At 42.6% G+C, this 14,444-nt stretch overlaps 1 protein-coding gene across 5 annotated transcripts in view; it reads right to left on the reverse strand.

The window, feature by feature from the left end:
- HECW1 (HECT, C2 and WW domain containing E3 ubiquitin protein ligase 1) overlaps positions 1-14,444 on the reverse strand; it is a 270,080-nt gene that overhangs the window by 11,955 nt on the left and 243,681 nt on the right. For all 5 annotated transcript variants that reach the window (XM_074843134.1, XM_074843125.1, XM_074843101.1 and 2 more), the window contains 5 exons: positions 9,822-9,920; positions 8,280-8,409; positions 4,135-4,281; positions 2,631-2,745; positions 1,259-1,457 (listed from right to left, as the gene is read on the reverse strand). In XM_074843134.1, coding sequence (XP_074699235.1) covers positions 1,259-1,457; positions 2,631-2,745; positions 4,135-4,281; positions 8,280-8,409; positions 9,822-9,920 — 690 coding nt within the window. The remainder of the gene's footprint in view (positions 1-1,258; positions 1,458-2,630; positions 2,746-4,134; positions 4,282-8,279; positions 8,410-9,821; positions 9,921-14,444) is intronic.

Below are 14,444 nucleotides of genomic sequence, written 5' to 3' on the forward strand. Positions count from 1 at the left end.
GGAGTCCACACAAGATGTCAGCTCTGAATGTCTGCTGATACAGTACTCTGGTCCAGCTTCTGCACCTCCCCACTGCATAAACATGGGCTTGAGCAGGCTTCGACTAAGAGAGTGACCATATTTGGACTTTCCCTCTCCAGAGGACTCTGGAGGTCTGCTCAAGTCCATGTCTTATAGTATGCTTCTGGGTAAACAACATGGACGGCAAGTAACTAGAAAACTGGACCAGATCCCATTCATTATTAATTGATTGAATATATTTGCAAGGTCTGCAAGAAGAAATTTTTGCTCTGTGCCAAGAAAGTAGCCTCCTTTGGACTGCAGCTGAAAGCAAATGATAAGAGCAGGAAGAAAGCATCCTTCGGAGGGCAAATGTTATGTAAAAGGGTCACGTAGCAAAAGTACCTCAGAGGTGCTGAGATGTGGCCCCATGAAAAATGCTCTGTAATTCAGGGGGGCAGAGCCTCAGGCAACTGTAAGGACATTCAAGAAAAGGTAACTCACTTCAGTGAGAAAGGATGAGTGCTGGTCATGGGTAAAGCGCTGGAGCAGAACTCAAACCTGAACATATCCCTGGCTGTGCCTTGGGTGGCCTTAGCCAAATCAGACCACCCCTCTGTGCCCCAGTCCCTTTGTTCTGAAAAGGAAGATGACCTCTCCTTTGGGAAGCACTGTGAAGTCTATTGACTCTGTATGAGATTACAGTTCATTTGCTCTTGCTCCTACTTGGCTGACTGAACTGGATGTAACAAATTGGGTATTATCACCACATGGTCTGAAGTCCCTTCACTAAGCTTCTTCGTGATGAAAAAGTGGAACCATCAGAGCAAATGAAAGGATTACGCTCAGGTCTCTAGCCAAAACTCAGAGACAGATTCTGGCTTTTATGGCTCTGTAAACTCACAAGTATTTGCACTAGTATTTTGGAAGTAAAGGGAACAGAATCAGCTGACAGGCTCCTGCTGGTCTGGATCTGTTCCAGAATCAAAATAAGAGAACTAGGTTTAGACCTATGGAAATCTTTACCTTAACCATTTCCCAGGATTCAAAGTAGTTTACATTGAGCCTGCAAATCAAAAAGGCAGCGAAAACCCCCACTTTTCTCTGAATATAACTACAGAACAAACTTAATCATTTCTTTGCTGTTTTAAGATGTCCTTACTGTATTCATTATCTTTCACTGGCAGAGACATTCAACAAAGTACCAGGCTCACCTTTCTCACCGCACTTCTGTCTTTGTATCCTAGTTGGGACATACCTTGGAAGGGAGGTTATTTTCCCCCATTTCTCTATACAGAAGCGCCGTAACCCATTGCTCCCCCGGAGAGCTGCAAAGCCCTCGTACGGCACGCTTGATGTTCCAGTGACGAACTGCAACAACCGGAGTCTCTGCTCATTGTTAAATCTCTCCACTGCTGCCCAGAACCACCGTATTACTATGTGTCCATCATGGTAACCTAAACCAAGAAGCAAGAGAGAGAAAATAAAAGCACCCCCTCTAAGTGGGAAGTGTAGTATTAAAATTTGTTCCCACTAGCACAGGGCAGTAGATCTCCAACTGAAAAGATCCTGACCTAACAATGTGTCTTGTTCTTGATGAGCAGTAGGTCCCAGCCCCAATCTTGTCCTGGCTGTGGCTACTATAATATTACTAACTCATTTGAAACCCTGAAACTCAAATATATATTTGAGGTACATTGGCCTCTCACAAATCACTTGGCAAGAACTGGAGTTACCTGCATGAGATATAAAAGACCAAGTGCGATATGCCACACAGTGAGAGTCCTAACGGCTTAACAATTTCTGGTTCCTAAACAAATTCTCTTTTGGATTGCAATAGTGTTCAACATATGGAGAGGAGTTTGCTGCCGCAAGCCCTTGCCTGGCAAACTTCCCACCTGAGGGACTCTGTGCCTTGTTTTGTGCTAGTGAAAGCCAGTGTAAACCCAGGCTGAATCTGTTTCAATAGCTAAACAGAAAAAAGTAGGAGGAGAATAACTTCAGGGACCAGCTGTGCTTGTGGTAAGCTGCGTATTTCAAGGTAACACAAAGGCTGGGCAGTGAGCAGCAAAGACCGACACCTTGTTTTTTAGAGGAGGATATGTGAACCTCAGGGACTTTCCTTTTGTAGTGCAGAACTGGTGGATTTCGCATTTATCCATTACCCAAGACAGCCTGGATAAATCATGCTCAGAGTTTAAAGCAAAACCAGGCCAAGCAGTAGAGGAGAAGGGAAAAAATCCAGCTTGACATAGTTTAGGCTGAGGGGACAGTTAAGCAAGATCTGTATGTTGTTGAAGTGTAATTGGGAACAAACTTTTAGACCTAATACTGCAAATCCTTTTCAGACTTTAACAGTCAAAACTCCTGTTAAGTCGGTAGGAATTGAGTGGGTAAAATCTGGATAGAAGTAGCAGAAGCAATTTCAGTATTATTACATCTGTTGATCCAAACCTGAGATCTTACTTATTTTATTTCACGAGTTATTCTTCGTAAAAACTTCCTGAAAAAAATAGGGCATTTCCCTCCAGAAAGACAGAAGGAAAAGATGGACCAAGTCTTTCATGCTTTAGACCAAAACCAGTCAAGTTATTAGTGTTATTATCAGTTATTATCAGCAGGCAGTTTACCTCCACGATATTCTGTGTTGTTACGCCAGTCATTAAGATCTATTTCTGCAGTGCCAGCTATAACCAGCTCCAGTTCTCTGGCATCAAAAACAGAGACAAGCCTGGAGTCTACAACCTGGAACAAAAAACACTTGTAAGCACAGTTTCAGACTGGAAATAAAGCAGATGCAATGTCTCGTAAGCCTATGGCTCTGATGGCCAGCTCTTTATTCTGACAAAGTCTGCATGCTGGCAGGTGACTTCCACTCCTCTGCTGATAAATCTGTGCTCTTCTTCAGGTGATGTTTTGAGCTGCAACCAATGACACATGAGATTTGACCACAATGAAACAATGCAAGTGGCAGGACATAATCTGTGCAGAACATTCTTCATTGTTACATTAATTCTGACAAGTGATTTTGATAGTCAAACAAAGACTGGATTTGTAATATAGAAAATTTAAGTTATATTTGTTTCTCATTGGAATTTGATTACAATTGTGTAGCAGTGCCCTCAGGTCTTCATCCACTGAAGATGGTTCACTTTCATTACGTGAAACCAAAAGCTTTAACAGCCTGCAGCACTCACAGGGAGAAAAAGCTAGGGAACCATATGCACACTTTAGTTAACTATATGGAGTCAGCCAACCCCTTTCTACAGCAAAGGGCTGACCAAGTCTGTTCAGCTACAAAGCCACCCTCACTGGCTTCTGCCCCCAGTGAATGTCAGTGCACGACTGCTTGGAACCATCAGTTATCAGTATTATTCTGCGTGTCCATTATCTGCTGTTTCATTTTCCAGGGTTGCCATTCTTTCAGTTTATTCCCCTCTGTGAGACAGCCCTCAACTTCTACTTATATTACACAGCTGTCAGGGCAAGATACATGTTTGAATATGAGTAGTAAGGGGCAAGAATAGATGTCTATAGGGTTTAGTCAGCAAAGTCACAGATTTTCATCCAGTCTTTTGCAGTTCTTGTAGCAGCTCTTCCAGAAGGATGTTCTCAGATCCAGGTCTTCAGCAAAGATAAACTGGCAAAATCCAGGGTTAACAACAGAGCAGCATCCATGAATACCAGCAAGAATATAGCTGATTGCATCCTAGGACCAACTTTATTGGAATGGGTCCCTAAAGATAGAGTGTGTCACACCAGCTCCTTACTGAAGCATACGATTGTTCACAATCTTCTTTTTTATCACAGCAGGGTGAAACAAAATGTGCAAATGCCTACTTCCCTTACTACGTGAATGGAAAGCAGTATCTTTCTTAACTCTGGTTCATTATGCTTCATCATATTGAGAACACACATTTCATATCAATAACACACATTTCTTTCCTTTCTCCGTTAATGCTAAACATGGCATATCCAAGGTCCCTGTCTCTACAGATCCAAGCACTCCAATTCCTTGCCACCTGCGGTGTCTGTTTAGCTGTTTCCTAGGGTACCAGTGAAGCATAGTTTAACCATGGGGACATCTCATTCGGATGAGGAATGGAAGACTGGGAACATAATTTTGTTACTTACTTCGTAGAAGCCACGGACCAGGGCCTCTGTTTGCTGAACCACTCCTCGTTCCACTCGCCACTTAACCATTCTCTCGATGTACTCTTTTTTGTTCTTTTCTGTCACTGCTGTATTTGCCCCTCCAGATTTCAACTCTCTCTCTGTCACCTATGGAACAAAGATAAATAGTGGTGTAGCAATGTATGGATCACATAAATGTCAAATTTAAGCTGTACTTGGAAAACGTAAGTGAAAAATCTAACAGCCATATTTCTGGTTGTGGCCTCCTGGCCTCTTGTCCGTTTGCAGTGGAAACAAAAAGGATAATGAGGGAACCCCCCTCAGCCCCAGCCCTAGCCTTAACCCCAGCTGAAGCTAGACTGACCTTTCGGTTACTCCAAACTGTACCCGCAACTGATTTGGAGAGCACCTTCTGTAAGCCATGTACAATGTGCCACTCTGGCCCCTCTTTTTATCCTTCTCCTCCCCTCCTCTAGGAGTTGCAGAGAGGGTGACAGCCACACCAGCTTTCTACGTGCTGTAGATTATCCAAGCAACGGTATGGGAAACCACAGGATGGAGAGGCAATCATATTATTGGAATAGGCAAACTGTTTTTCCAACTGGAAGGGATATCTACTTGTCTCTTAGGCAACAAGTGTTACCCTACCCCAAGTGCTAAAAAAGTGTTTACTCAGAAATGCCAAAAGCCAAAAAAATTATCACAAAACGAATACTCCCAATACACTACCTAAGCAAGACCTGTACAACACCCTGCACAGATGACAAATATAGTCAGTGTGGGATTCAGAGTTTTGTATCAGCCATCCAAACCTGAGAAGTGTTTGTACTGTAAATAACTTTTTTTAAAACCAAGAGCTACAGCATTTCATTGCATTTTAATGGTTAATTTAGTTGTCTTGGGTTACTAAGGCTTAAGATTGAGAAGGGATTTAAGGAATCAATCTAGATTCTACCCAGCAAACACATACTCCTTCTCACATATGACAGAAAACAATATTTATCTTGCAATTATTTTCACATTCAATCTAGTGGATTTAAAAGGAAGAATGTTTTGCTGTCCTCTTCAGTCTTCTACTGTTATAACAATGATGTCTAGCACAGATAGTGAGCTGCATGAATACATATTCATTCTTTGTATTATTTACATATTATTTATATTATTATCTATTTATTAGCTCCACAGACAGCACACAGCATATATAGTATTTAGGTCACTTTACTTGAGGGACCTGTTGTAACACTATGAATTATGGAAACACTGAATGAGTCATCTAATCTGTAGCTTTGTTGAGAAACAGCAAGAACAAGTAAGGTTGGATGTAATGGCTTAGGAATTCTTAGCTGGTTCAGGTTAAATTCCCAAATGTAATGACTGCATCACCATTATACAAGCAACGCTGCATCGTCCAGAGGGTAAGACTCTGGCCCAGCTGCCACGCTCTATTCTTCAAGACTGTGTGGCATTAAGATACATCTGTCAAAACCAAAGACTAAATGTTGTCTAGCTTTAAGCACAACCTTAAGTCCAGATGTTCTAAATCTCCTGCAAGACTTCCCACAAACACCTAGACATGCTGGTGATTTCTTTAACTTCTCTAATACAACTAATTATCTAGAATTGGAGGCAGGCAATCAATAACAGTGTGTCCCTATTTTTTCTTTCTTGTTCATAGAGGCATTAACCACAGTTGTGAGCTAGGATTCACAATCATGTTTCAGACTAGCAAGGAGACGTTTCAACCAATCTAGCCCACTCCTTTTACCTGACCAGAGCAATTGCCAGGGCTCACAGACAGGCTGTATCCACATACAGAGCTCAGAGACAGGCCTGGAAGAACACTTTCTACCAGGTAAAAGCATGAGACAGGACTTAGGGTCACAAGCAACTCACACCTCTCTCTGTCTTATAACTGATATTCTCAAATTGGCATCCAGTCTCCACCAGTAAAAATGTGTAACGCTTGGTTTGACATCGTATCTTTGCTGATACAGTAGCGCTCCGGGCTCCAATATGCAAGAAGGCTAGAACTCCTCAGTAGTAAATTCTAATAAAAAAGGTACCAAGAAAGAGGATTTGGCCTGAAAGGCTTAAAAGCTAAATACATGTTGAGAAAAGACAAGAAAGAAAAAATGAAAGAAGTAGTGACTGGTCCATAATAAAGTCATTGTGGAAGCAGGACAAAAGGGCCATAACCCATCCACCACACAGCTTCTCAAAGAACCACTATTTCTTGTTTCCCTTACCCAACCTTTAAAATCCAGCTTCCCAAATATTAGCAGAGCTCCCACTGTGATGTACACTTGCACATGTATCCAGCAAAGCAATGCTTAGACGGCATTTAGGTGGTCAGATACTCTTGGCATGCAAGAATTTCCCACTGGGATCCATCTGTGAGCATAAAATGTGACTGCGATTTCTTCGTTATTTTGCTGTCAGCACTTAGCAAATTTCAGAAGGGGGAAAATCTCACTCTCACTTAGGACTCTTGGATTCTGACAGTTGTAACTCACAGTGAGAACTGGTTTTTCCCCATCACTAGATCTAGCAAGGTTAGTGTCTAGTACATACGAAATAAAGCACTAGACAACATGATAACCAGCATCAAAATCTGTCTTTTAGTGCTCTTTTGCTTTCATATCACAGTATCTATAACAGATTGTGATTTTTTTTCTATTCTCTTTGGAGCCACCTCTTATCTTCCACAACAGACTCTTTGGGGAGAGCATAACAAGTAATTAGTGTGCCAAATATTACCTTCAGATGCATCAGGGCAATTCAGGCTGAGATTCTTACCCAACTTTGTAGTATTCTAATGTAAATACAAACCTGTCTCATCTGTCTTTGTGAGTATGTCTGTATGTTTCTGTCTGTCATTGTGTATTAGTCTTACATAGCCATACTTTCCAGGGAAACCACTGTACTGTCAGTTGAATGTCATGCAAGCTCTCAGCTCAAAGCCCATGAAAAAACCCTTGCATTTAAGTCTGTGGAAAAACAGTGTTATCACTCCTGCAGAGGCCTCCTACTTAATTTCTTCCACCCCATCCTTTTCATTTCATCCACCCTTGACTCTGCTCATCCTTCATGACCTTGTACTGTAAGGAGACTAAGGCCAGTTTTGAAAATATCCCCTGAAGCCTTGCTTGCTTTCTGTTACTTTCAAGCTTATAGCTGAGCAACCCTTTTACTCTCAAGGCCAGAATCACTCCCCTCAGAAACTAGCCTAACTCTCCCCTAGCTTGCAGAGCTACGCTAGCTCTATGCAAACTCCTCCTGTCAACTTTAATTTCAAGGGCTAAGAGCCACTCTGTATATTCCACTTGATCTCTCTGCTCCCATTGACACTGTGTGTGCTTCTGCAGTACTCGGTGAGCTTGGTTATTCAGCCTCTCTAGTTTTCAGTATCTCCTTGAAGGCCCTTAATCTTGGTCTGAACATTGCTTTGGGTCCCTTCAAGGCTTTCCAGAGACAGTTACAATCTAGCAAAGAGCAGCAGGGCTTCAGTGCAAGCCAAAGAATCCCACAGGAGACACTTGTTCTGGTCACCAGTCTGCACTTACGCCAGGGTTGCACCCTATTTAAGGCTATAGTTATCCAGATCAGCTAGGTTAAAGAGAATTGTCTGATTAAGGTAGAGTTGAGTGGTAGAAAGCCTAATGAATGGATGTACATACCAAGTTGTTAAGTAGGTGCAAGGTAAGTAGGAGACACAGAATATAACAGGGAGATATCAGACAAAATAATGATGAGAGTTGCCAGGTCCTACACCACCTGCCAAACGTTTTTCTCCCCTCCTAACACCCCCATCCTTTCAGTCACATCAGCTTTAGGTTACATTGCTTGCATTCACCGAATGCCACATCTGTGTGAACTATGCCCTGGAGAGAAGAGCTGCACTCCACAGAATTCCTCATGCTCATCAGTGTGTGGCTCAACAGGCCTGTAGGGGGGCTGGTATTTTATATTATACACCCTAAGAATAAACATCTGCATTGAAACAGGTGGCTTGAAAGAAACAGAAGGTAGGAGAAGAAAATGTTATTGAAAGGCTAAAGGATCTGTTCTGACAGAAAGATGTTCATCATGCTCAACTTTGTCAGCTTCAGATTTGCTTTTCAGATGTTTTGCATAGCTGTGCTCACCTGTCCAAACACCTCCTCGTTCACTGTGAAGGTGAGATCCAGGATGTCTGTGATGTTATTATCCTTCATCCACTGCAAACTCTGATGGAACTCTTCATCCAGGTACTCCAAGTCACTTAAGTCACATGGCCTGATCGCGAGGCAAGAAAAAAGATGTAGCTGAATATATGACCCCATGACTACTGGCAGGATGACTTACTACTAAGAATGTGAACAAATTTATGCTGAAGATCCAACATAAAGCTGGTGTTCGTTTGGTTTTGTTAACATCAAAGCCTGTTACACAGACCCTCTGAAAGCAGTTCTGCAACTGTCTGCTTTGCACGGCTGGGCTCAAGGCCAAATCTGTTGGCTGCCTGCACTATTTGCTGTCAGAAGGCACCCCTGGGGCTTGATTTTATGTGAATCTTCAGGATGCCCTGCACTTCAGAGCACACGCTTACCTTCTGTGCGGATGGGCCCCACCATGTGGTGCCTGGCTGCTTCCATGAATCTATCATCCTTGAGGTGAGCGCACAAGACCGACACAAGGCAGACCAGGCAGCCTAAATTTCTGCTAATAAGGAGCCGGCCTTGTTTGTGGAAAGGGCGCGTGGATGTTAGGAGCAGTCTGGTTTCAAATCCCCTGAAGGGGCCATAAGGATGCAGGGAGCACTCTCGGTTTCAGGCTATTTCCGGACTAGATCAGATACAATATAGATATGGACCCCAGCAATACTCATTGTTTGAAAAAAATATATTAATACTTGTTAAAGAACTCAAAGGACTAGTAAGACAAATACCTTTGCTGCTTTGGAACCATCTTAATTGATAAACTATATCAGCTAAGCTTTATTCTGCTCTTTGTCATTTAATTGCAGTTGTGACTTACTACTTACAGCTTTTCTTATTGCTGCAAATTTTATGTACCTTGTCTTATTGTAGTCTATTAATTAAATAGGGACAGATTGTCAATTAAAGTTAACCTTATAAACTTGACACTGAAAGCAATATATTACTGGTAGCTGCTGCTTACTAATACAAAAGAGAGTAGAAGACCAACAAGAAGCATTCAACTGTTTGTATCTCCATTAGCATTCCTAATTAACCTGAGTTGTGTTTTAGAATGAAAACCTACTCCACCAGTGAGGCATGAGAAATTATATATTTTTCTTAATATGACCTTCCTTTTTCCGTTGTTTTATTTTGTTCCATCAAAGATTCTTTCCAGTCTTCCATGTAGTTGAAGTTTGATAACTTTTCATCACTAGTAAACTCTGGAATTATGGGTCAGTACTTTTAAATGTGTGTTCCTAAATGTCATACTTATTATGCACTTTTATCAACACAGATAGCATTTATGAAAGGCAAGTTCTTGGAGAAAGTAAAGAAAAATTAAAATGCGATGGCTTTCTATCACAGACCAACCAACCAACAGTAGAAAGAACCTGAAGGTCGGAGTGCTTGAAGAACTCCGCAAGGGTCTGTGTTGTGTTTCTGTAGGACTCACTGCAGGAACACGGATTCTGCACGGTTTCTGCATGGTTGCATGCTTATACTTACAGCCTTAGTAGTGCTTTGTAGAATGGCCTTGTGAAGAAAGCATCAAGAAGGTACTGATGAATGAGAGCAAGGCCAAGAATACGACCGCTGAACCTGAACCTGGGATATAAAAATGCAGAGCAAATGAAGTGTAACTCAAGACATTCAGCATAGAAACTTAAACAGATAGCAACTGGTTTTTGTTTCTGACTTAGTTTCTTACATTTATTCATTTACTTCTTTTTCTCCAATACCTAACACCACCCCTTACACCTCTGATCAATAACGGGTCTCTTCTTTATCCATCTCCTACAGTACCCATACGTGCAGCTGGCACGTCATGTGCTCCCCTGTGTCAAACCAATAAACGCTCTGAAGACTCACCTTCTGTGATCTTTAGTTGAATGTTCCAATACAGACTGACTCCATCAAACACAATATTTAGCCAGTGAAATACTGTAATACTCCACCTCAGCAGAAAACATACTATCAAAACAGCTGCAAAGGGTGTTTGGTGAATCAGTATATCCAGTTTCTGACGGTTACAACCCTTTCCAAAGTGGGGCTTTAAAGTACTTTAAAAGGTTAGCGAGTTGACTTTATAGAGGGAAACTGAAGTTCAAATAAGTTAACTGTTGTGACCAAGGACACATGTTAAAGTCAGCATCTAAAGCTCAGGCAAGCTGTCCCCAGACCCCTTTAATGGTGATGCTCGGATGTGTTCAGTATTTACATACTCTTGCGTTTGGTTTTGTTTTCCAAGAACAACAACCCCCGTAGTCCCGCTCCAAATACACTCAAATAGTGCCCCGCCCATTACAATATGTGACTTGTGATGATAAGCTCTTAAATTTTTCTTTCTGTGATTTCTGCTATGACTTATTAGTCTTCCATCGAGTCTGGCTTTAAATCAGTAACCTCAGACAGAAAAATACAGAACTGGTGTGAATCCAGGTGAGTTTGTTTTTTGTAAGAAAAACCCCCATCACCCATCCAAAACCTGCTTATTTGTAAAAAGGGAAAAGAAAAAAATCCAACATCCCAAATGCGAGCACTCCAAGCCTGAGCTGACTGACATCATAGTAAAGTTTTATTGCACAAAAGATGAGAAACAGATCAAAAAGCCGAGAAACCGTTCCTACAGGAACCAGTGCAAAGACCCCTCCTGCATATGAATGAAACATGAGTCTCATTGTAATAAAAGCGGCGCAGAATATCCGTTCAGTCAAGTTTATGCTCATGGGACAGAACAACAAGTGCTTAGTATGTCAAATGGGGCACAAAATAGCATGCTGTGGGCCCAATTAGCATTTACATCACCACAGGAGCTGCCTCCGGGTCCCCTGCATCCAAGAAAGGTGCTTATGATATGCAGCTGACGGCTAACAGAAGCGTGATTATATTACCCTCTTACAGCTGTTTCCACAGCAGCAACAAAAGGCAGCTGTTGGGTCTAGTTAGGACCTGCTTCGCTTCACTTGTGCTCCAGTGCAGTGTTTCCAGCAAAAAGCAATGAAAAGAGAGGGAGCTGACACAATGAAAGCACAGTGGAAGCCAGACAGCTCAAATCCCAGAAATGCTGAGCCTGTAATCCATCAGTTTTATAGCACCTTCAGGATCTATAATCAAGTCCGTTTGTCCTAAATAATGCATGTCGGCTTTTTTGGTTTTGTTCTTCACCACCCTCATCCATCCCTATACATTCTGAAAGCGAACACTGAAAGAAAATACTATGAGCACTGGGTGTTCCTCACCACAGTGCTCACCCCATGGCTACTCGACTGTGCTGGGCAGGCAGGAGCCATTTGGAATAAAGTAAACCTGAAAGCAAATTGCCAAGAAAAGTCTCACAGATGCTGTTTCTGCTAAGAAATTGCTTGAATGTGTGAACAGCATTGGTCTTCTTGCTGCTTGTATCACTTCTCTACCTCTACATGGCTTTGAGGGCGTTCATGCAAAGCTGACATGAAAGGGTAGTGGACCTAGATCAAGGTGTTTACAATCATGAGCACGTGTCGCGGTAGCCGTTAATGGTGAGTTTAATTTGATCGGTGCCTTACGGCAGAACTGTATCAAACCCTTCAAAGGCCATGGGCAGCGCTTCTGTGTGAAAGGACTAAGTCCGGTGGCCAGCCTAAGCAAACGTGGGGACAGCAACTCTAGGTTGTGTGGTCCATCAGTCTGGCCTTGCACTTGCAGCCCTCTGGGACACACCAGGGCTTGCTCAAGCTGGGGGCCTGACTGTGGTTCCACAAGTGCAGTACTAACTGGTCTGGATAAACGAGATGAAATAATTAGCAAGACGTTGCCACTCCTGGTGCCTGTCAATACAACAGATAAAAAAGCTCTGTTGCAGGCTGTGTTTCTTGGCAGTATCACCCCAGCAGACACAGTGCTTTGTGGCCAAAGCATGTGAGTTTTCCAGCCCACAAACCCTTCCACCCTTTCACACAGCTTTGGTATCTCTGCAGGGCCTGACTATACCTGACTCTCTGATGTGAAGAGCGGTGTAAGAGAAGGTCCTCTGGCCCCTTGTCCGTTCTGGACAGGGCCAGGGACCACAGGTGACGCTTCTGTGGGCCAGCAGTGTACCAAGAAACATGGACCTATCCAAAGGTCTGTCCTCAGAGGACAACTACACAGCCTATCTGCATGCGTGTCCACACAGCACATCAAGCTGCCGCCACAATCAGCCAAGCGTAACAGTCCTACTTAAAATATATCAAAACGTACAGAAAAGCAACAAGAAATTGCCCTCCTTACAAAAGTCAGTTAAAACAAAACCAGACTTTTGTGTTTGTTTCTTCCTGAAGGATTTAGAGCATGAGTGAGATTCAGAAGTGTGCGAGACAGTCCCTTCAGAAAAAACAAGCATTTTTTGACAGAATAAGCAGCACAAAGGTAAATCCTGGCCGGAGGGCACATACCTTCCTTAAACCTGACTTACATTTATCTTTCCAAGGAACGGTAAAATGCTTGTTTGATTTCTTTCTAGCAGGAAAGATGGCTTGGGAGAGGTGGGGAATGTGAGGTCTTGCTCTGGCCCTTTCTTTCAACACCCTTCCCTTTCAGAGACAATTATTGAGTCTGAGTAATGTGCTCCGGCAGAGAAGGGAAACGGGCAGGGAGTTAATGAACAGGAAATGGTGGAATGAGGGACAGAATTAACGAGCAGGAGAGCTGCTCTGGTTTGCCTGCCTATTGACACAGTTCATCCACTCAAAAAGGACATTGTGTGCACCTGCTTTCTGGCTTTTAACAACACTACTCTTTGACCTATTTGCCGAAGTTTCCACACTACCCAGCTAGCTCCCTTTCCTTCTGGAGGCTGCAGGTGCCCCTGAAACAGCCTGTTTTCACAACAGCCTGTTGCAAAATAACAGGCTCATTCTCCTCAGTGGGACTGTCTGCATACTTACTGCATGTCTCTGTACACAGGGAGAGACAAATCCATATGCTGTAGCAGCAACTAAGCAATAAATTTTCCTCCAATTGCAGGTGAGTCACAGGAAATTTAATTTACGCTGGTCCTTATCATATAGCAGCAGAGTAAGGCAGGACCTATAATGACCCTTTGTTACAGGGCTCTCTTAACTGGTTGAATGAAGGCAGCTCTACTTTATATGACAGTCCTTCCTTGGATTCAGATGGAGAATGATGTACCTCAACAAAATTGTAATCTATGTGTACAGGGGAAGAATGGTTTTTATCATTCTACAGGGGATGCTTTGGTAACCATGCCTTGCAGGCTAAATTGGCTATGGTATGAGAAACTTTAAATCCTAAACAGAGGAAGCACCTGCTGGGATTAAAAAGATTGAAAATCTTGCAAACCTTATCTCACTCAAACATGTCAGCTGGGTTGAAGTGTGCCCTTCTTGATGCAGTAGCTTGTGAAAAAATATTCAAAGAAGGGCTCAAGAGAGATGAATATAATATGGTTCACATCAGATTTGAAAATGTCATTTTCCTTTCACGAGGCTACTGAAAACTTGCTGTCATCTGTAAGACGAATTTACATATTCTGTTGCACCAGTTTTAAAGCTTTTGACTGTTTAATCGTGCAGATGAACTTCTGGCCACCTGAAAGACAAGCTGAACAAATGAGGCTGCACTGCATACAGGATTTCTGCCCTTGGCAGCCATTCTAAGGGAGAATGATCTTTGGCAGGTGGATGCAGCTGGAGAACCTATTAGCCCTTCCACAGTGGGAGAAACTGGACCTAATCTCAACCATTATTAGATACAAGAGGATCTAAAAAGGAGAAAGTATTTAGAAGGGCCCATTCATGGGAAAGGCTTCACTCTGAACATGCATCTTATTACACAACAGAGAACTCTGTCAGGAACCCCAAATTTGTAGGAAATCAGGCATTATGGGTTCTAGAGGTTGTGGTACAGCTTGTTTTAAAGGACAGTTAAACCCTCCATTGTTGTGAAGACACTTGTGAGCATCCTGAAGGCCTGAAACTACTGATTAAAGTAACTAAAAATCCAGTCTTATAGCCTAAAATACTGTGATTTGCAGTCTTGTGATCTGGGGCGGGGGGACAGACAACAACACGCTGAGGAAAACGTAGTGATTCGTGATGTCTGAATTTTGGTTGGAATCACCCGCACTAGCACTTTTTAAATGAAGAAATT

Source organism: Strix aluco, chromosome 1, assembly GCF_031877795.1.
Source record: "Strix aluco isolate bStrAlu1 chromosome 1, bStrAlu1.hap1, whole genome shotgun sequence".
NCBI classification, from domain to species: Eukaryota; Metazoa; Chordata; class Aves; order Strigiformes; family Strigidae; genus Strix; species Strix aluco.